Consider the following 25,812-nt stretch of genomic DNA (forward strand, 5'->3'; position numbering starts at 1 on the left):
CAGTATATGTCTCCCACTAACACCTATTGTGCAGACAATATTTGAGATGACCTTAGAACTTAGTTGTTTGCTTTTGGTCAGAGAGCAAATCAGTTGCTTGTGTGACTGTAGCTCTAGTCTGATCACTTGGTAGTAGTGTTTCCTCAATGAACTTAAACTTACTGTGTGCAGTTCTTGTGTGTATTAAATGCATGTTCCATGCCAGCCTTTTAAAGACTTAAATCTGGGATACTGCCTTCCAGAATGATTTTTAAAAGGCCTCTAGTTTTAGACTTCTTGCATCCTGTGCAACAACGCTTAAGCCATTTTGGGCAACTCTTTATCCAACAATTTGCAAATATTTTGCCATTTTAGACTGTGAAGAACCTGCTGTATGCTATCTAATGTGTCAGTAAGGATTTTTATCAGAATTGTTTTAGACCTTTTTTATAAAGTTAGCTTAATTCTTTTCAGGCTGACTTCAGAGATGGCAATAAGAGCAAACCTGTGTTTATGGTATATTTGGAAATTGATGTGGGACACTTGTGCAAATTAGCATGTGAAATTTTGCTTTGTATTGCCCTTTTTTATAAATGTATAAATAACTGTCTGCCTTACTGGTTTGTCTGCTAGCTAATAAATGATTGTTTCTTTTTTTATTGAGAATGTTTTAATTGCATGTGTGATGCAACACTTCTTTTGAGTACCTTGTTTTTTTAAGGTTTGATGTGCACAACTTCCACCCTGGTTCTTGTTACTTGCTTGCCCTTGCATGCATTTTTATTGAACTTCTGTTTTTCCAGAGATTGCTAAACATTGGGAAATACTTATAGGCCAAAATAAATTATTTGTGGCTTTATGAAAAAGTTAACTGGTTTCTAACAAAATGTTATCACAAATAAACATCCGCTCATCCCCAATTTGTTGCTGTTGCTGGTTTTTCTTTCCTGTACCCTTTCCTTACTATTTATGTAAGGATAATAACAAATAATCTTGTGTCAGCTGGGTTTTTTATTGAAGTATGCAGGTCTCCAGCTGTGCTGTACCATGCATGGCTTGAAGACATACTGAAGAGAAATCAAAGAAGGTACTTCTTGCTTCTAGGAAAATTTGGGAACAGTACAGCCATATCTCTTTTGTAGCTGAATTCTTTTCTAAGGCAGATAAATACTTTTATTTTTCATCTTTAGTAGTTGTGCGATTTTTCTTCACTGCTCCTCAATTTTGGTTAAGGTTGAAAAAGTGAATACTTTTGGTAGGAAGACTTAGTGCCAACTTGATTGTAAAATGCAACCATTTTTGGCTATTTTCTTCATTATGTTCCTAATCTACAGAAGATGTTTTATGATAGATGTGGCTGTTGCGTGTTGAATTATGATCTTTGCCTAGTAACCTCGAAAATCAACACATTAAAGCAACATTTAATTTCTACCATTAGAGCGACATTTGAGCACTCGTACTCTGTTCTGTTGCGCACACATTCTAAAGCTGAAATAAGTAACTAGGAAAACATAGTGTACAAAAACATGCATGGCTTTTATCGTCCTTACTGTGATATAGCAGCATTTCTTCATTAACAGGCTGTAGCGTATGAAGACAATGGCTGGAACACAGCTCTTGTTGGGATTTCATTCTTAACATGTGTTGACTTAGCAGAAGTCCTAGCATGGTACCCAGTGAAATTAACAACAAATGTTTGGAGCAGATGCATATTCCCCCCCCGCCTTACTACCTCTGTCTTCCTTACAAGCAATCCTCTCTTTTTCTTGAATTGTGCACCAGTTGTGGCAAATGATTTTAAATTAAGGTGTCTAAGTAAGTGTATACCACCAAAGAAGAGGCTAAGCATGCTAGCCTTTTGTTGCCATCAATTTAAACAGCAGTGTTGTGTACGTTATTGGAGTAAGACAGCCTTTAGGCAAGCTAAGCTTTGAGGGACAACTTATAGAATAAGTTGGAGAATTTTATTTTCTGGAAGTAGGAAGCTTCTGCCAGCTTTGAGGTCAATAGGTGATCCTGTTGTGAGAGTACTAATAGAAGATAATGCTGTAGCAAAAAGATAAATGAAATGCTTCTTTACAAGTGATAAATCAGGGGAAATGTTTTAAAACTGAATTCTCAATGGAACAGACTCTAGAAAAGCAATAGAGTGCCAGAACTAAATGGTATTCTGCTGAGTGTTAAGGAAAATAAAATGAGAAACTGCTCAGTCTGAGTTAGAATGTACTTTGGTCAGCCTCATACCGGAGGAGTGAAAGTGATGACTATCACACTCGCTTCAGAAAAAGCTCTTAAAAGGATTCAAGGATTTAAGACACCAGAAAGTATAAGTTCTATACCAGGCAAGTAGATAAAAACTTTATGAAAAACAGTTCTCAATGCTTCCCCACCCCCCACAAAAAAAAAAAAAAAAAAGGAAAAGAAAAGAAAAGCACAAGCACGTGCATTTGTGGAGAAATTTGTGTCTGTCTTAACTTCAGTAGATTTATGAGATAGTGAATATGTGGGGAGAAGATGATATGATTGACTCATGATGCAAATTCCCCCAAACTGTCTTTCAGTTGCAAATCTCTATCATGGTTTGGTTCAAAGGGAATAATAAGTAACCAGGAGAGTGATGAACAGACATACAGACACACAAACCTGCTAGACAAGCAGTAACAGAGCCAATAATGAAGACTTAAGCTCTTCAGCCACTAATTGAAGGGCCACTAAGAAACTTTGAAGAGGGTCAACCTGAACTTAGATAAGAAGGGAGAAACTAGACAAACATGAGTATTATGGATATTTGAGGGGGCTTGGGGTACTACACAAAGCTTATTAAGCAGTATTTAGGGGAAGGGGAAAAGGTGGGGAGAAAGGGGGACCAGGGAGGAACAAGGGAGGGGAGTAAAGAAGAGGAAGGATAAAAGAGGCCAGTTATGCATAAGTAGCTGCTGGTCAGTATGCTTGTCCCACTGAGCCCTGTGCCTGATGACTGTCCTATCTTCTTAAACTCTTTCTTAACTGTCTTTCTGTGTAATTTCACTCTCTATCCCATGTGAATGCTGCAATGTCTAGGTGCCGGCAACTGGAAAGACTAAGCTGAGGGTATTACGTGCCAGCAACTGGAGTCAGACCATAGGTGATAGTGACTTGTGTGTCTGCGGTGCCAGCAACTGGAGTGCATGACGGTGCCAGCATTAGCAACTAGAGGGACTGCAAGTCGTAGGGTTTGTGCATCTGGGGTGCCGACAGCTGGGGAGGCCAGAGTGGGGTGAAATCAAGTGTCAGCAACTGGAGCCAGACCATGGGTGATAGGGGCCTATGCATTTGTAGTACTAGTAACTTGAGTGAGTGAAAGTCTTAAGTGTCAGCAACTGCAGTGGAGACCGCTCATCACAGAACCTGAGTCTGGGATGTGTTTTCCCCTAGTCCAATGTGCGTGGGCATGTAATTCATTAGGAAACTTCAGGCTGGGCTAGCTGATGAATAGAAGGAAAAACTGTCTTTGGAAAGACTCAGCCAAAGGTCAGTAAGGGAGCCCAGAGTCCAGGCATGCATATTAGGCAGGCTGAGAACCTGTGCTGGTATTCAAGGGATCTGTGGAGTGAAGGGGGATGCTTGTGAGATGAGCATGTGAGTGCATGCATCAAGCTGGACTAGCTGGGGGGTAGGAGACCCATATACCTGGTAAGAGGCCCAGGATCCAGGCAAGGATATTAGCTGGGCTGAGAGCCCCTGCAGATATTTGAGGGATCTGAGAATGTGGGTGTACTTGTGAATCTAGAGAGTGAGGACATGCGTTTTCAGTAGTGAACTGCAATCATGGTAATCTGCAGAGGAGGAGCAGGACTTGGCTGTCTGTACCTGTATCTGTTTTATGTGAGTTCTGATAGTGTTATATCTGAGTGTTTTTAAAGGTAGTGCTCTATCTGTGGCAGTTTGCATAGCTGGCCATGTTAGTGGGCATGCATATATATATTTGTATGCCTCCCTGGGATACATGCTCAGCCTTGCTAACGTCTGAACCAGCAAACGGGAAAGCAGCAGCCGCATCCATCGGCCTGGGGTGGAGAGACCTCAAAGTCTCAGGCTGCAATGGGCTGTGCTTCAGCAGTTGAGAAGGAGGAGTCCCTGGGCCTTGGAGTCTACTGGAGGCTGCTGGAGGCAGTGGCCTTAATAACTTTTCTTAACGGCTACGGTAATTATTTCATCCCCTGGCCCCTCCTGACTTTCTTAGAATTCCAGGGTGCACAGCTCCCGGCTGCAGTCCGCTGCTCTAGTGTCACTTCTGCGAGGGAGCACCCACTCTTATTTGCACACTCTGGGCACTGGGCCTTTTAGCAACTCTAATGCTGTATTTGGATGGCCAGCTAGCGCATGGTGGGGTCTGAACAGTCTGGAAGTCTGTTCCATAAGCACATATATGCTTGTTCCAGTCATTAGCAGCACTGCAGGCTGTTTCAGCTAAGTGTCTTCGAGAGCTAACTATCTTTAAATTCATTGTTTGAACATTTTCCAGTCTGCCAGCCTATCTTTAAATGCTGTTACAGGTGTCTGTGAAGGGCTAATGGAGTCTTTACTGGGGACTGTCGGCAGTCTCACTCATTAGTCTAGCAGCCAGCTGCTCATCAGTTATGCTTTCAAACCCATTGTTGCTTCAGCCACAGAGCTACAATAAGATTTTTTTTTGGCTTTTGTAGCATTGCTCTGGCCTACAGTACATAAGCCATAGAGTTTCTGTTCAGCAGATTTTTGTTATTTTAGTGCAGGGCTCATAAGATCTTATGTTTGAAAGAGAGGATGATAAGACTCTTGTCTAGTTTTTGTAGGAATTCTCATACAAGAGTTTTTCTTTCTTACCTCAGAAGGCTCTAACGTAAGAAATAGAGGTAGTAACTATCGCTAATCAAGTTCAGCTATTTTCGTCCTGGGCAATCATTTTTAAGATGAAAAGTGTAAATCACTGAGTATTTCTGAGGAATGAAACCTTTCTGATATCTCTGTATTCTATTAGGAGTTGATGTATAAGGTGGCAGGATAGTTCTGAAATGCTGGAAATAGCTGCAATTGCTGAGATATGCTGCAGTGTTACAGATAGGTGTAGTTTCTAAGGCATGATATTTCAGCCTCAGAGTATTTCATTTGTGTATGTCAAAAAATGGTTGGAAAAGATGCAGATAAGCGGGGCCAGGTCATCATTTGCCAAGTCAGCGGTATTTAGTTATGATTTCTGATGTGTTTTGAGGTGCCTTTATATTTAAAATGTCACACCTCTCTCCATATTTTTGCTCTTGATTTCAGCCTTGTTAGGAACACATTGTCCTCTGTCTTCCAGATCACAGAACGGGGAAGTGTTTCATGTTGCAAGCACTACACAAAGCAAGATGTAAATTGTAGGTTTCCCCCAAGCACATTTAAGAATGAAGTAAGATCATAGCACGACTGAACTGATCTGCTTTGGTAAAGCTCAGTTGACAGCTTTCAATCTATGCAGTAGCTATTTCCTTGGTTTGATAAGATAAAGATATGATAAAGAAATACAGAGGAGATGGTAAACATAGAAATAAGCAGGAGAGGACTGAAACAACCCCTGAAAAAACTGAGAGATACTAAAAACTTCTTTTAAGCTGTATTCTCATAGATAGAGCAAGTTACAGAATTGCCTGTGGTGCTTGAAACTAGATATTACAGTAAATACTGATATTGTTAAGCATTAGATTATGGATGCTGAATTTGAAATTTAATAGGGTACATTGTTTCTCTGGTTAAGCAAGTGATATAAACCTTCGTTAAGTAGAAAGCTCTGGAAGGTATTATTAATAGATGATATCATCATGTTTGAGAATGTGAGCAGATCACTATTAAATCCTGCAGTTCCCATAAGCAGTAACTGTCCTTATCCATATTCATGTCTGAATAAAATTAGATTGTTTATACTGATTCATAAAATGCCACGTGTGTATATGGCAAACAGTGCACTGTAAAGACAAACAAACAAAACACTGCAACGTAGAATAGCTTCTCCTTCCTAAATGTCATAAATACTGCAAGCCATGTATCAGATTTTCAGTTTATCTGTAATGCTTCCTTTAAAACAGCTGGACTAGTTCTTACAGAGTTATAAAAAAATGCTTACTAGAATAGGAGACTATTTCCTTAAAACTGTCTTTTGTTTTTTTAGCCTCCTCCAGGAAATGTGAAAATGCCTAATGTACCCAGTACCCAGCCAGCAATAATGAAACCAACAGAAGAACCACCTGCTTACACACAAATTGCAAAGGTTTGTCTGTAACTTTCAGGCAGTAGGTTCCTTCTAATTATAATCACATAAACACTCTTCTGGAACAATGTGTCTTTTATGAAAAAGCATTACTTTCCTAATGATTTGGGAAAATGAATACTGTTTTTAGGTAGACAGTTATTGTATGCATTCATGCAATATTAGGTCAGTCTTTGTTCATCACTGGAGACGCATAATTATAGAAAACAGACTTGGAATATTTATTCTGTGTTCATACTTTTAGCAATATCTAGCCATGCTTGTTTTATTCAGGAGCATGCCTTGGCCCAGGCAGAACTGCTGAAGCGTCAAGAAGAACTAGAAAGAAAAGCAGCTGAACTAGATCGCAGAGAAAGGGAAATGCAGAGTCTCAATCAGCAGGGGGGTATGTATAAAAAATATTTTTTTAGATTGTAGAAATTTAACTTTCTTAGAAACTGCTTTTGTTTTGTAGTCGCAGTGTAAAACAGGTCACGGAGGGTTTTCTAGAGAAGGTTTCTTATGTCGTTTGCAACGATGTATAATGTGACTGGTCTGTCTTGTGCAAGATTTCATAATGCAAATTTCAATGTGGCCTTTGTTACTGTCTGCTGTCACCTATTTTTGTTCTTGGTTAAAATCTGAGTAATACTATCAACTAGAAATGGACCATTTTGAAAAGAAGAACTATAAGTAACTTCGTAAGTAACAACTGATTATTCTGTTAGTATTTATAGCTATAGAAGAACTTTCCTGCTTTGAAAGATTTTCTCATCTTTTTCTATGTTATAGACATCACATTCTATGCAAATAGCAGAAAGAGTATAGCTGTTAGGAATTTTTCCTATGACACTTTGTATAATCAAGATCAGTGCCTCATTCTGCCAAAACTGTCATGTGCTGTGCAACACCATCAGTTTTCGCGCTGCAATTTTTGAAAGGAAAGATTTGCATCCTCTTAACTGAAGATACTTTACTAGAAATAGATAAATGGGGAATATTTCTTTTCAAAAGGAAGAACTTCAGACTGAAATCAGGAAAAAACCCCCCCAAATATGCTAAAATACTGCACACAAGTTTGACTTTGTGTGCTATTTTCACCTATATCTAGACTTCAGACAGTTGTATTTCTGCATGTTATTTTCTTTGCTCGTATCAAAATTGTAACATATAATAGTAAAATTTCAGATTGCATGATTGCTTAGGAATTCAAAATCTCAGGGCATTTCTTGGCAGTCAGGTGCTAATATCTGAGAATGGGGAATCACTATTCTTCTTTTAAGGAAAAAAATCGTGGTGGGTATTGTGCCTTCATTACAAATTTTTATTTTCTCAGTATTTATCCTTTTTGTTCTTTTAATTAAATCTCTATATTTCTTTTCCTAGATAATGATTTTGTTTTGTCATATTTTCATTTCAACATCCATATATTTCCCTTCATATAATTTCAGTAACTTTTATTGATGGTTCTGTATTGATTACTCATCTCTTCCAGGCTTTAGGGACAGGTTTTTTCCATTCGTCTGTATTTTAAGGAACATAACTCTGATACCCCATGCATGTTTTACGATCTCTGAAGTGATTATTTACTATCATCATGAGGTTGCAGTTGTTCACATCGAAGTGCTTGAGGAGTGTGTGAAGAATCTAAAAGATTCTTTAGGAAGGCTGAACAGAGAAGAGAGAGCTCTTAAAGCCTAAAAGAGGAAATTAGGTTTTAACCAAATGACTGTGTAAAAGATGCTGCAAATCAGGAATTGTATGTTGTGACTGAGGACAACAGTATTCTTTTCTGATTGATTTCTTTCTTTTGCATGTTCCTTCAAACTCCTTTTGAAACGCTATAGAGGTGTCTTGTTTGGAAGGAGAGGGTCTTTTGCAATAGAACTCTAGCTATTTGCATTTAATTTAAAAGTCTGGCTTTACATGTAGGATATTTTAACTGAATGTAATGCACTGCAATGCAAAGATGCTGAAGCTGGTAGGTCTGCTCAGGTTGGTGCCTTCAGACTTCTCAGCTCAAGTCCAGTGCAGTGTTGTGCTTGAGCTGATTAAACTGTGCTGCTTCCTATTTTAGCTGGTTCATTTCATCATGGCTGAAAAAACCCTTACTGTGCTTGCATGAAGCTGGTTTGGGAATGTCCTCATTCGAAGTGTAGGCATATCGCTGAAGTTGTGTTAATAAGCCTTAAGGTGGTAGCTCATTGTGTTGAACGACATAACTCTGAGCTAGCTCTTTGCTCAGTCAAGCTCTGATCTTGGAATATGAGTATCCAAAGAGTATTTGGAGAAAGAGCACTTGGATTTTGATGTCAAATCATCTCAACAAGCTGTCTTTCAGCCTTAGCTGAATATTTTGATAGCTGGGCCAACGGGGAGGAAAAAAAGCACATCAGATACTATTCTTACGTAATAGCTTGAATTATTGTAACATATCTGAATTTTTCTATAACTGTGCCCTGAAACTGTCAGCCCTGAGAGAAACCCCCATATATTGCAGAATAAAGATCTGAATTGTCAGATTTTTTTATATAAGAAATCCCGGAATAGTTTTTAATATGGAGGGGAATATTACTTGGTTACCTTCTGTATCCTCCCTCTCTAAGTCACCTGTTCCCAATGGCTTGGTAAATTGATAAAAGGTCAGTCAGGAGAGGAAGAAAACACAGCAGTGTTTTAGACCTGTTTGGACAGAACCGTCACCTTCATCTTGTCTGAATGGGGAAAGAGGTAACTTAATGCAAGTGTTTTAGGTCTGGAAGTTTTCTGTTCTTACCAGACGAACTGCTAGTAAAACTATGGTTGAAGATAGAAATTGCAAGCAAAAGCTTGTCAGAATTTCAAAAGAAGTCTTTAGGTTAGCCTCTAGTTTAGCTCCACTTTTGGAATATGGTGATTAATGTACCTATGGCATTCAGAATTTGAAATGCTATTGTTAAGGTTTGTTGTATCTATCTCAGCTGAATCTCTGAATGCGCTTGTTATGACTTGCATTCAGCAGAATGTATACTCTAGCATGTGAGTAGATCAGTGTACAGGAAATCCAAGGTGACTGACACTGTGTTGTCTTTGGTTGTGTCCTCACTTTATCACTCAACTTTGTATCAAAATATATTGATGCTGTAGGGCATCTTTTTGAATTGTAGTTGAGACCATCTTAGTAGAAGTCTTTCTTCAGGCACATGTGCTTTTAAGCAAAGCTTTGATGGTAAAATTGGGAACCAGTTCCAAGCATTAGAGATATGTAGGTGTTACAAATAGGAGGATTCTGAATATAGAAATTGCCTTTCACTCCCCAGTCTTTGTGTTCCACAAAGTATGGGGGGACTGAGGGAAGTGTGCATGTAAAAGTCAAGGAACTCTGAGAAATAGTTTTTCTGCCATTTTTCGAATCTGGGATTTTGGCAAGACTTCTGTTTTCACATGATGCCTGTTTAGTCTTTTGCATAGGTAAAATATTGTACTCTCCTTGATCTGCCTACATTTCATCATGCTGTGTTTCTGAAGCTTGTTTGCAGTATTGTGTGAGGATTGCTGATAAAGCTCTTGAGTTTTGGTAGCCCAGATTATTTATAGACTTGTACATTAAAAAAAAAAACAACCTTGAACTGAACCATAACAAGTTCAAGTGCATATCTCTTTCTAGTATACAGAGAGTAATACAGAGAGTATTATAAAATTTTTTCCTGATTTGCAGGTAGAAAAAATAACTGGCCACCTCTTCCTGAGAATTTTCCAGTGGGTCCATGTTTCTATCAGGACTTTTCTGTGGACATTCCTGTAGAATTCCAGAAGACAGTGAAGATTATGTACTATTTGTGGATGTGTAAGTATTTTTTAACAGAAAAAACAAAATGTCTATTCAAACTTGATGATCCATGCCTGCTAATTTGAATTTTGCAACATCTGTAGTGAGAAATGTATTTTTTAATCCAGAAGTCAGATGATGAAGTGAAATCTTTGTGTTAGCTTCATATTTAAGAGTATTGAATTATTTCATAAAAAACTTTGATGGAAGAAAGGGGAAAGTATTACCCTAAAATATCTTTGTTGTAATAAAACAATCTCTGAGCATTTATTACCTAAAAAACAGTTTTACTGTTTTTAAAATCAGCTTATATATTAAGAAATCTAATTCACAGTATTTATGAGACTTGTGAGTGTAAAACGTGCAATGTTCATTTGTCTAAAACTTAATACAGTTTTAGTCTATTTAGAAAAATAAATAGTATAACATAAATTAGCAGAAGAAACAGTCCATGTTATAACTATTCTTTGTACAGCACAAGTGCTCTAAACGGTCTTTGAGGGGTTAATTTTGCATTCATTCAGGTGCTGTGTTTTGATAGGAAAAATGCTGGATGAATCAAATGTACAAATGCCATGACCTTTGTTTCTTCTGTCTTGTCCAGTGTGATGAGAGCTTAATAAGTACCCTGAGACTGAGGAAATTCCAAAGGTTTAGCTGTTTTGATGCCATTAAATATATTTTAGTTTGCTAAGGGAATGTGAATTGCAGACTTTTTCTGTATTTTTTTCAGGGTTTCAGATTTAACAGGTCTGAATATTTTACCTGTTAATTTGGTAACCTTATTGTTGTGATTGAACCATATATTTGAATCATGTAAAATAAGCAGTCAGCACTGAATCAAGTGAATTTCACTTCATTATCTACAGCTTTATCTACTATCTTCAAATAAGTAACTGAATAAATCCTATTGTAGAATGTGAGGTTAGTCACTCTCATAAATCTGACAGACATTTAAGATTCATATCAAGTCTAAAATCATGGGCTCCAAAATTTTAGAATAGTTAATAACTTTGGCCATTTGCAGGATTGAGTTCTAAAAGTGCTGTATGTTTTAAACGCAAAGTGAAGTTGGTTAATGAGAATTGGAGTATTAATACTCTTTTTCTTTTTTTCCCTTCTTATGGCAATAAATTAAGAAAACAGTGGTGTTATAATATTTCAAAACAGATGAGAATTCTGCCTTCATTTTAAGCTGACAGATTTTATTCTAGGTAGACTGAGATTTTAACTGAGTCTCCTTGTTCTTTTCCTTCTTTAGCCCTCATTCTCTATCTCTGTCTTAGAGATCACTAAGGAAGGAAGTAAGAGGGCATACTAAAGGAAAAGAAAAAACGAAATGAGGAAGCCTGAAGAATATTGCAGGCTAAAGATAATGGTTGAATACAGAGCTCCCTGCCTTAGGGCTGGCTGTTCAGTCAGTGCTTGTGACTCCTCTTTTTCAGGGATATACCTACATGGTTTGGCTCATGCTTCATTAGAGTTGCTGTGCTTCCTTAAGGGATGCACTCATTGCCACAGCAAACCAACCTGCTTCTGCTTGTTGCTCTGTTCTGTATTTTACAGAGCTTCCTAGGTCTTGTAAGGCCTAGAGGTCCATGAAGATAATGACATTCAGATAAATCTAGTTCCAGCTGCTAAGCACTTCATAATTGTAGGTTAGTTTTCCTGCCCCTCTTCAGCAACCCTAAGAACTCACCCTTTCTATTTCATTTTTTCTGTGTTGCCTTGATTAGTAACAATTTTAATATCTTTATTCGTAGTCTTTATGTTTCTGAGGAAACCTTCTTATCTTTTATGGGATCAATAAACTCTTCCTTGTATGAGAATAGAGGTCTGCTTGTATTCCAGTCCCAGTGAATTTCTCCACCTTTTCTCTGTTGGTATCAGAAGTCAGAATGGTCTAATTCTTTCATGTGGTTTTCTCTCTGCACAGAGTTTTTTTCTTCTGAGACTGCCCTCCCTTTTTTTTTTTTTTTAACTGACTGAGCGCTCTCATGTGTTTGTGAACTACAACAATCAAAGAGCAGTGGTTTCTGTCAGCTACCAGAGGGGAGCTTTCCTGTACTGTCTTTTTTTTACCACCCATTGCTGTATTAGTAGGTTGCAGATAGAAGGGCAGTTTTGCTGGCTTGGTGGCCCTGAGCACTGCTTTATAGATCTTTGTATACTGTTACTAGTGAAGTGCCCCATGTTTGTTGACCTTTATCTGACAAAAAACATTTTTGGCTCAAAAGCCTGTGTTTTTCAGTTACTTTCCCACAGCCTGGTAGGATGCAAAATAAGCAGTACTGATTTTCAAGGAATATTTCCTTTTTGAAGTTAAAACTGAAGAGCTGCTTAATCTCATGGAAAGTTTTTGAGGTATTTGGATTTGTTGTTTTGTATTGTTTGTGAGTGTTTTCCTTTTTCTGTGAACAAGACTTAAAAAATTTTTTAAAGACAAATGACTTAAGCTATAGATTCTGATGAAAATCTACCTTAAGGTGTCAACTGTTACGATATTTATTCCATTTAGGAGAGTTTTGTTTCATCCCTCCTTCTGTCTGAGGAAATGATCGGTAGCACCTGTATCAGTCTGTGCTGATGTTTGTTTTGCCTGCTTTTGAGGACCTCCGAGGAGGGATAATTTGTAAACTCCCAGCTCCCCCCGGCCTCAGCCCGTTCTAGTATGTTGCCATCCTTATCATTAGAAGATGTTTCCTAGCGTATAATTTAATTCTCCCTTACTGTAATTTATTTTTGTTGTTCTGTCCACTGTTTTTATGGAGAACACATTTTTTCCCCTTAGTCATCCTCTTTTAGCTAAATTAGCATAGTTCAGTCAGTCTTTCTTTGTAGGTCATCTTTTCTAGACTTCTGATTGTTTTGTTGCTGTCTTGTAGATTCGTCATTTCATCCACTCCAGATTATTACGGGTTTTTTTAGTGTGTAGCATCCAAAATCAGACAGTGTGGACTGTGTCCAGTATTTCAGCAGTCTTAATATACTGGGTAGAGAGAAAAAAAAACCTTCATATATATGGTAGGATGTGCTCATGTTCCTGCATCCTTCTGTCAGCAGAAGAAGGTTTGCATCTCGCTGTCTCTCTCTCTCTCATGCAAACTAAAAAGAGCAGAATGGACAAGGAACCAAAGCTAGACTATAACTGAAGCCACTCTCATATGATCTGAAGTTGTATGCGATCAAACTTCACCAGCTTCTTCCTCACTTACCAGTTGTCATGTGGCAGCAAAATTCTCCATTTTAGGGACATTCTGTTCCAGTTGAGGCATCCCACTGCCGGGTGACTGTCCAGCCGATTCCTGGGGAAAAGCTCGTTCTTTGCTCAGTGTATCCTAATGAGGACTTTGGTTTCCTCAGAAAAGCCTCAATAAAACATTACTGAAATGAACTGTATTACAAAAATCTATTTCATACAGTCCCAGATGGGACTGCAAGATAATCTCTATAGTGTAGATGTCAAATAGATCAGTGTAACTTGTGGTCTTTATCCAGAATTCACTTTCAAATACTAATGAGTGCTAAAACAGTTAATTAAGATGGAGAGTGTGTATCTAAGTAAGATTCTTCTATGATAGGAAGTTACACTAATAAAAATGAAGTTGTGAGTCTGAATATTTCATTAAACCAATATAATTTCTCACTCTTCACTCTTACTCTGGCATGAGTGTTCTTTTTTAAACTCACGTTCTTCCTCAGCTAAACTAGAAAAGGGCATTCTTAGGTCACTTCACATGGCTGTAGCTGTGCTGGTGCGCTGAAGTTGTTGTCATACAGATGTTCTGTGATACAGGGTGCTGCCCAAGCCTTAATGCCTTTCAGCCCTCAGGTAGTCGTTACCTTGTAATAACTTCTATCACACTTGAATTTGAAGAGACCAATAGTAGGAAGATACTTAAAACTGTTACCCTGAACATAAAAACATCTGTCTTCTCATTTAATGGGAAAGTTTATATAGGTCACTTAGTGAATACACCAGCTCAAAGAATGAATGCCTCTCCGTAGCTTGCAAGAGTTAGAGGAAGGAGAGTGGAGGGAAGAGAGAACAGTCAGTGAAGTCCTGTGTCTTTGTCTGTAGTTTGCTGCTACTGAGTTTTTGCAATTTAGATTACTTGTAACAGCATTGAAGTACTGAAGTAGACCACTATGTTACCAGTTTTTTTGTGCTAATAAGTATCAGTGGCATGTGTGACATTGTTTCAACCCTCTTCTGCACTGATAGTGCTCTCTTAAAACTTGTCCTGTTACCTGTGGAACTGCAAAGAGTACAGCCTATCCGAAAGTTCAAATTCCAGCAGAAGCTGGACCTTTCTAGTAACCAGTGAGGTCTTCCTTTTTCCAGTAATGACTGGAATGAAAAATAAGTACCACTCAGTGAAGTCTCTTATTTATCAAAGAAAGGTATGGATTTGGATTTGTATCCTGTGTTGTACTTTGTGATGCATGCACACAGAATCTCTGAAATGACCTGCTTTGCTGACTTCTTGGAACAATACTAAACTATTTAAATGCATTTTACACTCTTTATTTAAAAAGCACAAAGTCTTCCATTTTTGATGATTCTTACAGGAGAATGTGATTTCTTTGAGGGAAAAGTGCTTTGAGTTTCTTAAGCCCTTCATGTAAAGATGTGGGCATTTTAATTTAAGTTTTTTTTCCCAGTAAGATGATTTAGGGTTTATTTAAGTACTAGTTAAGAGGGAAAAAAAAACTTTGAAGAGCCTTTTTTAGAACCTTTGTATGTTATATAAACTTACCAGCTCTTTTGTTAACCTTTCCTAGTAAAGGCAGTGTGGATTAGTGAGAATGTGAATGTATGCACAAAACCAAGACTTTGTTTATTTTTTGTTGTGAACCCTTTATGCTACCTAGCTTTTCTATATTTCTCTGAGAAGCAATAAATAAGTAAACCTGTAAGGAATAACATGAGCTGTGAGAACTTATAATTTTGAATGACTAAAATGCTTCTCTGAACTTTAAATAAATAAATAAATAACTCTTGGTGCAAGGAACTGTTTGTGCACTCTTAACCATAAATAATGTACTTTATCCTGGTCCACAAGTACAGAAACTGTCCTTGAGACAACAGAATCACTCCTGAATCACTAGGTATTGCTGAACTGAAAGAGAAATGCATTTTCATCTTTTAAGTGTCTGGCAGAACTAACTGCTGTGCCAGATAGCATGAAAATAGTAGTTGCAATGTTTCTTGCTATTGTTAAAGAGAAAAATATATTTGAAATTAACTGTGAAGTCATCATGCCAGTGCATTTGCTTCAGCAGAGCTTAGATAGTTATCCTCTAATATGATCTGCCAATGAGAAAATGCCAGTATTGATCTAAGGCTTGGCTACTGAAGAGGCAGATTTAAAGACCATTGGTCTAAGAAATATTTGAATATGCCAAATGGATTTAGGGTTCTAGAACAGCTCCTCGTGGATTTTGTCTTACTGAGAAACATTGTTACTAAGTAGTTCTTCTGCTTTTTTCTGTGTAAGACAAAGAGTTTTTATCTAAAAGGATATTTTTGATTTTTTTTCTTTTAAATTAGAACGTGTACAGTGATAATTTTATGCTGTCTTTATATCACTTGTAATCTTTTCTCTTAAAAAAAATCAAGTAGTTACATATTGTAATAAAAAGACTGTAAGGTCTTACATTTATTTAGTTGCCTGGTTGTAAGAGAAAATAACCTGGGTATTGAAAAAGTGGAAATATCTATGTCCAGTAATTGCTGTAGAAGAAATACTGGTTACTGCAGCTGTGGAAACCTCTTTTACATTATTTTAATTTTCTTTTTAACTAGTTGATGCCCTAGGCATCAAGCCTTTGCTGGAAATTACTCTTAGGAAATGCCTAAGAATGAAAATGTTTTGTGAAAGGTTTTTTTCCTTCACCATATACCTTATATGATTTCTATTATAGCTTGGATTTTCTTGTTCATTACTTTCACTTAGGAATTCTGACTTTACCTGAGAGTTAGAAAACTATGTAAAAAACAATTGGCTTATTGCAGAGGGGATATTGATTTATTGTTAGCATGACTATGTTTTCTTTACAGTGCTCCATTTATTTGGGTATTATTTTAGCAGTTGAAATAATTCATTGTATAAACATAATTTAATTAAGACTCTTTTTTGGTTTTGGTTCTACAGTCCATACAGTGACACTGTTTCTTAATATCTTTGGATGTTTGGCCTGGTTTTATGTTGATCCGACACGAGGAGTTGATTTTGGATTGAGTATCCTCTGGTTCTTGCTTTTTACTCCTTGTTCTTTTGTCTGCTGGTACAGACCACTTTATGGAGCTTTCAGGTAACAGCTTCAGCTTGGCTTAAGATATTGAAAAATAAATAAATATATATATCGATTTGCTGAAATTTGTTAATTTTCTAATAGAATTTGCTCAATTATCTTTATGATAATCCTTCAACATGTTTTCATTAGAAATAGGTAGTGTATTTGTCGTTAGTTCAGTAGCTGTATCTGAAGCAGATGGCAACATTTAGGAATATCATGGAATATTTAAAATATTTATTGCCTCTGCCATTGACATAACATTTGTAGGAAATATTTAACTTTGTATTGGGCTAGTAAGGTTTTTGATGGAAATCCTTATTAAATTCTCTATCCCTTCACATCAAGAATCTGAGTAGGTTAGTAGTTAAGGGTATATTATTACATGTTTGGTTTGCTGAATGAACTTGCTAAAACTCTACACTTAAAATTTTACATTGTTAAGTAACCTACAGCATCTGTTATTGCAGTAGACTGAGTTTCTTAAGAACAAGTAGAGCAAGTATATAGCTGTCAAACTCCAGTATTTCCTACAGCTTTTAGCAATCTGGATTTCTCAGATTTCACAAGCCTGAGGTGCAGTATCTTTGTGTTTAAAAATGCTGTGGTTGGTTTGCATGCTAAATTGAGCATTTCGGTGAAAAATAGCATACAGACATTCTAAAATCTTATACTCTTACAGTATTTCTTGTGGATTGATTTTAATATTGAAGTGAATTCAGGATATTGGAAAACTCAATTTAAATACACTAATTTTTGTTGAGAAAGATTGATAGTCATTAACTGCAGATGAACATAACCTTTAGGCTAAATTAGATGGTTTTTTGCTAACCAAGAATATATTGCTGTACCCACACATCTTTGAACAGTTACATAGTTTATAGTTTCATGTGCTCAATTCTTATATTCTTATGGCTAAAGTATGAGCATATTTTTCTTTTACTAGACTAAATTTTGTTCATGACTTGTATCACAGTGTGGGTGCAAATTGAGATCAATAGGAAATATAGAAAATCACCAGCATTTTAAAATGGTAGCTTTCATTAATTAATTTTAAACCTTACATGTTCTCTTTTAATAGTGTTGTTTTATATATAATAATTATTTCAAAATTAACTGATTTGTTGGAGGAGGTGTTCACAGTGTTACATTATTGTTCAGGATTTTAGATCTAGCAGATGTTAGCCTTTCTTAGTGAACATTGATTGTTTGGAGAAAGAAAACTACTGCTTTCTTTTTCAACTTTCATTCAGTTTCTCAGCTGAAAATGAAATAGTTATTGAACTGAACAGGTTGAATAAATAGAAATTAAGAAACCCTCTTCTGCAAAAAGCACTGTTACTGGCAAAATGTGGATCCACATTCTTAACTATTTCGGTGATTTTTACTTTCTTTAGAACTTTGGCAGGAAGCATACCATGTAATTATTAGTTTTGATAATAATAAGATGAAGTCTTTATTACAAGTTTTGCTTGTACATTTATTTTAGATATTCTGATTGACTTAAATGTTTCTGGCCTCTGTCAAGCTGGCATTTTAGTAATTTGAACAGCCAGCATATTTTGTATATTTTGCTTTTAAAGAACAGCTGCTTCAGTATTCTGATCTGCATTTTGTTTTAATAATTCCATATTAGATTTTATTTCCTTTCACTAATAAAAGAATTTCCGCCCACACTGACAGTGCTGTAAACATCAGCCTGAAAATAGAGCAGACTTCCATTCTTCAAGCACTGTAGCAAAACTTACCTGGTTAGTCATAAAAAACCCAGCTATGTTTGGAACAGAATTGTGATGCATACCAAGGAATAGTATATTGCTTTTCTTACCTCTGTTAGAGATGCAGGAGGCAAAAATACTGTATTATGGAAGAAACAGTTCTCATAATAAACACTTTACAAAACCACAGAATTAATGCCTGATATTTCAAGTTACCATCAATAGATTAAACCATGTTTCCTGTAGTTCATATCACAAGAATATTTTACATTGGTACTGCAGTATTTGTCAAAAGGCATTGATTTCCTGGTGGCTTTAATTTTATTTTTCCCCTCTTTCAGGAGTGACAGTTCATTCAGATTCTTTGTGTTCTTCTTTGTATATATCTGTCAGTTTGCTGTACATGTACTTCAAGCTGCAGGATTCCAACGGTGGGGAAACTGGTGAGTATTCTGCTTTCTGTAGCATTGTACTATCTATAAAAAGAAAAAAAAAACAAACCCAAACCTCATATTTGATACAGAAACTGCATAGACTCTGTGGGTTTTTTTTTTCCCAATAAAATCTTGTGTCACTGGAATTGTTGTGTTTAGCACTCAAAAAAGCATTCTTAGATTGTTCTTAATTAATTGGGAAAAGTGGGTGAAAGATATCCAGAGTGTGTGGTACTTCTGTTATTAGGCTGGTCAAAATCTTATCCTTTAATGTAAGCCACTTTGAACTAGTCTTTTATGCATTACCTCCTCTATTTCAGTGGTATGTGGAGATGTTATTTGCTCTATATTTAGAATAAAGACACAACAAAACTAAGAGCAAATGAGAATGATTTAGGTGGTAATAATGTACTGTTTATATATTATTCTCTATCATTAGTTATTTGTAATTATAATATTAATATACTTACCAATGAAATTTCTGGCTAAAATTTGAAGAACGAGTGGACACTGTATTCAGCTGAATATAGTGGTATATCTTTCATTTAAGTTAATATTATTTGAAAGCTAGTCTCTTTGTCTGAATCACCTCCTTATTCTGTAATAGTTGATTTTTCTTCTTGATGCTTGTAAGTTAAAAATTGTTTTCCATAAAGCAACCCAAAGTAAGTTACTTTTACTTGTAATACAGTTTCTATTTGAAGCTTCAAGGTCTAATATTTAGGTTTTACATGGAAAACCTAGTAGTTTGGAATCAAAGTCACCACTCTTGCAAGAAAGGTCAATGAATTTGAATTAACTAAAAGCACATAAACACTGATAGGCCAGAGAGCTATGCCTGGCATTCTTGTAGCTGAGTAATGATATTTCTGTGTAAGAGTGTTTTTTGCAGCTAACCTCCAGATGTATGCAAGTTAGGCAAAACAGTATTGGTTTAGAACTGGGGTGTAAGGAAAAAACGTGTATTATTTTTGCTGTCAAACACAGTGTTTTGCTTTTCAATAGATACTTCTTGATTGACATGAACAAAATAGTAAGGTAGTTTTAAGGGGCAGCTCTTCAAGTATGTGGAGTGTGCTTTTCACAGATTCGTAGGGAAGGGGTAAGATAAGCAGGCAGATCATCCAAAGATGCTAATTACAGAATCTCTTCCCTCTTAATGTTGTGTTTTTCTTAAGATAACGTTTAATTTCCTGTTTTTGTGGTTTCAAGTTTGGTGTTATAATTTTATGTTGGTGTTAAGATTTTTAAGAATGGGGAGATCTTTAAAGTAGATTGCTATACTAGTGTCGTCTCTGTCTCTCTGTCTCTCCTTTCATCACCACTCTGCTCAAGAATAATCACCTTTCTCAAGGTTTTGCACATAGTTTCACTGCATACATTGGGAAAATAGAATCGAAGTTCAAAACACTTATAAAATAGAAACGTGCTCATTTATAATTTTCATGACTTTTTCATCCAAAATACTCCAAGTTGATCAGAACCAGGAGGTTATAAAGCTTCTCTAGAGGTGGATACCTGTGGTTGAACAGTTTATGTGTTGTGCTGATAAAGCCTTTTTTTTTTTTTTCTTCAGTGGGTGGATTTCATCTCTTACTGGTCTTAATAAGAGTATCCCTGTTGGCATTATGATGATAATCATAGCTGCACTTTTCACAGCATCTGCTGTTATCTCATTAGTTATGTTTAAAAAGGTAAGCTACTTATTATTCCACACTTCTGTTTCCTGTGTTTGATCTGGATTGTACTTTCCTGCTTGAGAGAGTTTCTCTCTCACAAACTAATGGGGATTAAAAGATATACTAGTCTTTTACAGCTCTGCCTTACATATTAACAACTGTGCTTTTATAGTACTTTTTTACTTATACTTATAGACTTAGGAAACACTGTGTTTAAAATGCACTTACTTTCTGCAAATTGAAATATGAAAGAATAGCATGGAGCAAGAGGAGTTGGGAGGTAAGCCCACACTGAAAGTATAGGAGCTACTACCATAAGCTACTAAATATGCAGGTTGTAATTTTCAAATCTGTAGCAATTCCTCAGGCTAAGTGAAGCACAGCCTAATTCAAATGATTGCTAAGTTTCAGCTCTTATCAAAATCATTCCCATTAATTCCCCAATAGAAAATGCAGATGCCTGGCACCTGGGAAATGCATCTTTATTTCTCTGCTTATATTATTTAACATTTTGTTGTCAGGTGATGATTGCGTACCATAAAACTTCAGAGAAGGATGCTTTTTCCCCTTGCTTCTCTTTTGCAGATTTCCAGCCAGAAGGCCTAAGTTTAGATACCAGCATGCTAGTAACTTTTTGATGTTGCTTTCATTAAATGTAACCGGGAATTCCTATGCTCATGTGCTGACAATTCTAATAATTTTACCTAATTCCTAACTTGAAGTTAGCATGAAATTTTAAGTATAGCCGGGAGATCTTCTGTCTCCTTATTTGCTTTCTGCGTAAATACTCAGGTGCAGAAGAAAGAAACAAACAAGAAAAAATAAATGGTGGAATATTTTTTCTCACACTCTTTCTACCACACACGTCTGGATTTTTTTGGAAAACCTGCATGCTGACAGATGACCAGGTGTATCTTTATGGATGAGAAACAGTCACATTTATAAAAAAGAAAGAAGTTACAACATTACTTTTCCTGCTACACTTGAATGAAAATGTCTTTGCAATATTATTTACAATTTTATTGTTAGCTATTTAATTGTCTACAGATCAGAAATAGCATTTTAATTTTAATACTGAGATAATTGGAAGTTCCTCAGGATTTGCTTTTTGCTGTACTAGATATTATAAGCCATATTGTTTAAAATGTTTGTAAGGCATATTGTTTAATATCTCTGCTATTATGTAGAGCTATTGGTCATCACAGTAGTATAGCAGATATGTGTCTGTATTATTAGGACATTTTATCCTTCCTAATAGTCAGTCATAGCTTAGCTTAGTAGGTTCTTGTGGACATGTAAATGACATGATTAGAGACATTAAAATGTGCCTAAAGAACTGGTGTAGAAAAAAGTTAACCAGAATATTGACACAGTGCATTCAAAAAATAATTTTTTGATTTTGTTTCCTGCTGTTTCTTTTAGCATGCACTTACTAACTCTTCAATGAGTAGGCCAAGCTGTATACAAATTGAGACTGAAAAAGCTTTTGCAAGCAGCTATGGCCCTGTGCTATGCTAAGGATGCTGCCTGTTTGTGTATTCAGCTGTGTTGTTTTAGATAGTAGATACCATACCCATTTTTGGAAAGACCTATGAGAATCCCCTGAACTTGCACGAAAACACAGGTACTGCTACAGTCAAACTGCACCTGCAGCAGGGGAATCAAAGCTGTAGGGTTTGTGGGAAAAAAAGCCATTTACTCATTTCCTGATTCTCCCAAGCAGATGAGCAAACCAGATTTCCCCACTACACAGTTCTGCTTTGTTTAGAGACTTTGTTATTGCTCTGCCAAGAAATGGAAGGCTTCGTACACTCTTCTCATTGCTTTCCCACCTCCCTAGGTGCATGGTCTCTACCGCACAACTGGTGCTAGTTTTGAGAAAGCGCAGCAGGAGTTCGCGACAGGAGTGATGTCCAACAAAACTGTACAAACTGCTGCAGCAAACGCCGCGTCAACAGCAGCAACCAGTGCAGCTCAGAATGCATTCAAGGGTAACCGAATGTAGAGAATTATAAAAAGTCATTATGGTTCTCTTTGATTGTACTTTATTTTCCAGTCACTTACTGTATTCCCTAAAAGCCTAGATCAAAGTACACACAGCATGTTTGTCTGTTCTTCAGCTGTGCATGGGTAAAATGGGAAATGTTGGTTTTATTCTATTATAAATTTATTTATTTTAAAAAAGATAACCATTCTTTGCCCCTCTTTAAAATGTTGCATTCTAGAAGATAAAACCCTCCATATTTTATGAAGGATGAATAGTTTTTCAACAATTGGCCTGAGAAGACTTACGATACTTTATGATCAAATAAATATATTAGAGATTCGGAAGTTTTGTAGTAGTTCACTCTGGTATTTTTTTCTTTTCTTTTTTTTTTTTTTAACTTCAGGAAAGCACTTTGGATCAATTATTTTTGTTTATAAGGACTTGTTTCCCTATTTCTACTATGAGAAGTAGGGCAGACAAAGAGCTGTAGAAAGTTAGGTTTGGCTGCTGTTTTTGCAATTTCAGCAGCTGCTATAGAACAGATACAAGTAGGGTAGATACTATAAATTCTTCTCCTGTTTTTTTTAGGATAAGTCTTTTGATATAAACCTCTAAGTTTGCATGGATACTGTTGAGTTATTTGATCATGTTTAAATAGTGTTTTGGTCTAGAATTTACCTGCGCCACTTTATAATTACGCGGTTTGTTTGTATCTATTTTCATGGAGTATTCTCTACCTGTGAGAAATGACTATGGTGCATAAACATTCTCTGTAACAGAATGTGTAATGCAATGTACAGCTTAAGGAAGTTAACTGATGGTTTTGATCAGAGAGGTAAATGATTATATATTTGCTATTTTTAATTTCAGTATTCATGTCTTGGGGTAATCATTCTGCTGGAAAAGAAACCAATATCGACCTTTAGAACACTAGTTTCTTGCCCCCCTCTCCACTTTTACATGCATTTACATGGTATTTTTGTTGTGCTTGGGATTTTTGGTTTTTTTAAGTATAGATTTGTGTTTAACAGTGGTACTAAATCTCCAGCCTTGTCAGTCACTCTGTTTACTGCTTGTCCAAAAATCCGAATATACAGTGTTTAATTTTCTAACAGGAATATTGTCTCAAATCAAGCTTTTTAAACAATGACATTTAACAGATACTTGAATTCATTTTAACGTAACTCAGCCTTCTCTGTGATTTGATTTAAGCTGGGGGAAAAAAAGCATTTTAGCTATTTTGAGTTGGAGAAGTGAGAAAATCTTCTTCTTTTACAAAATTAAATTTTAACTTATTGAACTGGATGCCTAAAGGGTTAAACTGGAGCTGGGCAGCTGAACAATCCATAATGGTATGTCCTGTCATAATATTCCAAAATTTAATCAAGTCTAGCTATAAAGCAATGTTTCTCTCCATTGAATACCGTCTGATATTCTCGACTGACTAATGAATATTATGCACAATATCTTAGGCTGTTTTTTTAAAGTCCGTTATAGAAAATGAAGACAGGAAGGCCCACACCCCCCAACCTGTTTAACTATACACTGTAGTTGAAGTAATGCGGCTCTTAATGTGAGCCGTGTTTAGCAGGACTGACTTTTACAATTCTGAGGCACCTCCGTGTTCTGAATGTGGACTGACTTTCATAGAATAATCCTTTTTCACTACAGTGTATTGATAATAACATAAGAGCATTACAAAAAATAAAACCTGTAACTTAATCCCTGGATCAATATAATACTGCTAGTATAAAGTCTCTACTAGTATCCTTTTATTTACTAAGTTCTTAAATTCCTACTTCCATTAGAGTAAATACAGTAGGTTCACCTATGCTGCAGTTGATATTCATGAGTATACATGCTTCTAAATATTCTTCATGTCATTAAGTTAAAAATCATCCAAATATTCCATGTAATAATGACTCTAAAATTTTATGCTAGTGGACATGCTAGCATTGAACTTAAATTTGTGTGGAATATTATTAAAAGCTTTCCAGAGAAAAGTCACAATTTTCTACTGAGATCAGGCATCACACTTCCAGCAGCTGTATTGTTCTTTCTGAATATTTTAAATCTAACTTGAGTGTTGCATCTAGGAACCCTGCTAAGAATTACTTCTGCACCTAAATTTAAGCCTCTCCCTCTCCCTCTCCCTCTCCCTCTCCCTCTCCCTCTCCCTCTCCCTCTCCCTCTCCCTCTCCCTCTCCCTCTCCCTCTCCCTCTCCCTCTCCCTCTCCCTCTCCCTCTCTCCCCCCCCCCGCCTTTTCTCCCCCCTCCCCCCCGTTTCCTCCTTCCTCTCCCCGCCTCTTTTCCCCTCTCTCTCCCTCTCGCTCTCCCTCCCTCTCTTGCTCTCACTGTCTCCCTCTCTGCGTCTTTCCCTCTCCCTCTCTCTCTTTGCCCCCCTTGGATATGAAGACATATATGGACATCATCCTTGCAATTAAATTTAAGTTGAAGATTGCATAGTGATATACATTACCAGAGTATAATAGGGAAAAAGACACTGACAAATAAAACCTGAAATTGACAGGTAGATTTTTTCCCAAATGTTTGAATGTTGAGAAAACATAGTTAATGTTCAACGTATAGGGAGTGTTGATTTGCGATATCATGGATTGAGTGTGCAGATTTAAACCTCATAAGTGAAATTCAAATTTAACTATGTAATTTGTTTAAATGAAAAATCTCTGACACTTACAGCTCAAGAGGGAGGGAGAAGTTTGAGTTTAGCTCAGAAGGCTGATGTTTGTTAAAATATTTTGTACTTAACTAAAACTAGATTTTACAGTCTCTTATTAGTTAATCAGACTATGGCGCCCACTTAAGATGTCATTTTGTAGTATTGTGGCAAATTGAGTACAGAGTATGAAGTTTAAACACTGGAATGTCAGTAGTCATTGATCTGTAATTTAGCAGTCGGTTTTATTTATCTGAGGGATGTTTGTATATTTTGTAAATTACTAACAATGCTCTGCCATCCTGGTGAATGTCCTGGTTCTGTACAAATGCACTTATTCTGTCCCTCTGTTGCATGTCTGAGTAGTTCAGAAGTTTTGTATATTTATTGTATTAACACAGTGTCATAGAATAAAAAAAAGACTTTTTTCCTGGATGTTTGCTCTGTATAGTTTTGAACAATATAGGGACTTTTTTTAAAGGTCAGGATTATGTGCAGGAGGGCTGATCTATGTAAAAGTCTCACTTGTTTTTTTATAAACCTGTATATAAATTCTGTAACGCTGCTGAAATGGGAAAGTAAAATGTCCATTATCAAAATCCTACATGACAGTAATGGGAATTAGTCTACCCAAATATTATCAAGAAAACCCTTAAGCACCTGCAGCCCATGTACTTGCACTATAAAGTTAGAGGATTAAAATCTAAATGTGTTCTGTCACTAGTGAAGTTCTACAGGTATTAAGTGAATCCTAAGACATTATTCGAAGTAAAATGAAATTGCTGAAAACAGCATTGGTTTGGTACTGTTTATTTTCCTCATTTGCCTGTATTGAATTGACACTTCTGTATCACTGCTGTGTCTTGCTGTTTCTGTGTAGGCACCATCAATGCCTGTTGATTTTTTTCATATAATATCAACTGTAACACCTGCTGTCAGGTATTGAATTCATTACCAGGTTTTCTTTGAAGGATGAAATGGGTAAT

At 36.4% G+C, this 25,812-nt stretch overlaps 1 protein-coding gene across 3 annotated transcripts in view; it reads left to right on the forward strand.

Annotated features, from left to right (window-relative positions):
* Window positions 1-25,261, forward strand: part of LOC135324441 (secretory carrier-associated membrane protein 1) — a 41,334-nt gene extending 16,073 nt beyond the window's left edge. For all 3 annotated transcript variants that reach the window (XM_064500765.1, XM_064500766.1, XM_064500767.1), the window contains exons 3-9: window positions 6,146-6,244; window positions 6,518-6,629; window positions 9,921-10,049; window positions 16,190-16,349; window positions 18,391-18,492; window positions 20,060-20,177; window positions 22,003-25,261. In XM_064500765.1, the coding sequence (XP_064356835.1) occupies window positions 6,146-6,244; window positions 6,518-6,629; window positions 9,921-10,049; window positions 16,190-16,349; window positions 18,391-18,492; window positions 20,060-20,177; window positions 22,003-22,167 (885 nt within the window). In that variant the 3' untranslated portion in view covers window positions 22,168-25,261. The remainder of the gene's footprint in view (window positions 1-6,145; window positions 6,245-6,517; window positions 6,630-9,920; window positions 10,050-16,189; window positions 16,350-18,390; window positions 18,493-20,059; window positions 20,178-22,002) is intronic.
* The last annotated feature ends 551 nt before the right edge of the window (window positions 25,262-25,812 follow it).

This window comes from Dromaius novaehollandiae, chromosome W, assembly GCF_036370855.1.
Source record: "Dromaius novaehollandiae isolate bDroNov1 chromosome W, bDroNov1.hap1, whole genome shotgun sequence".
In the NCBI taxonomy this organism is placed as follows: Eukaryota; Metazoa; Chordata; class Aves; order Casuariiformes; family Dromaiidae; genus Dromaius; species Dromaius novaehollandiae.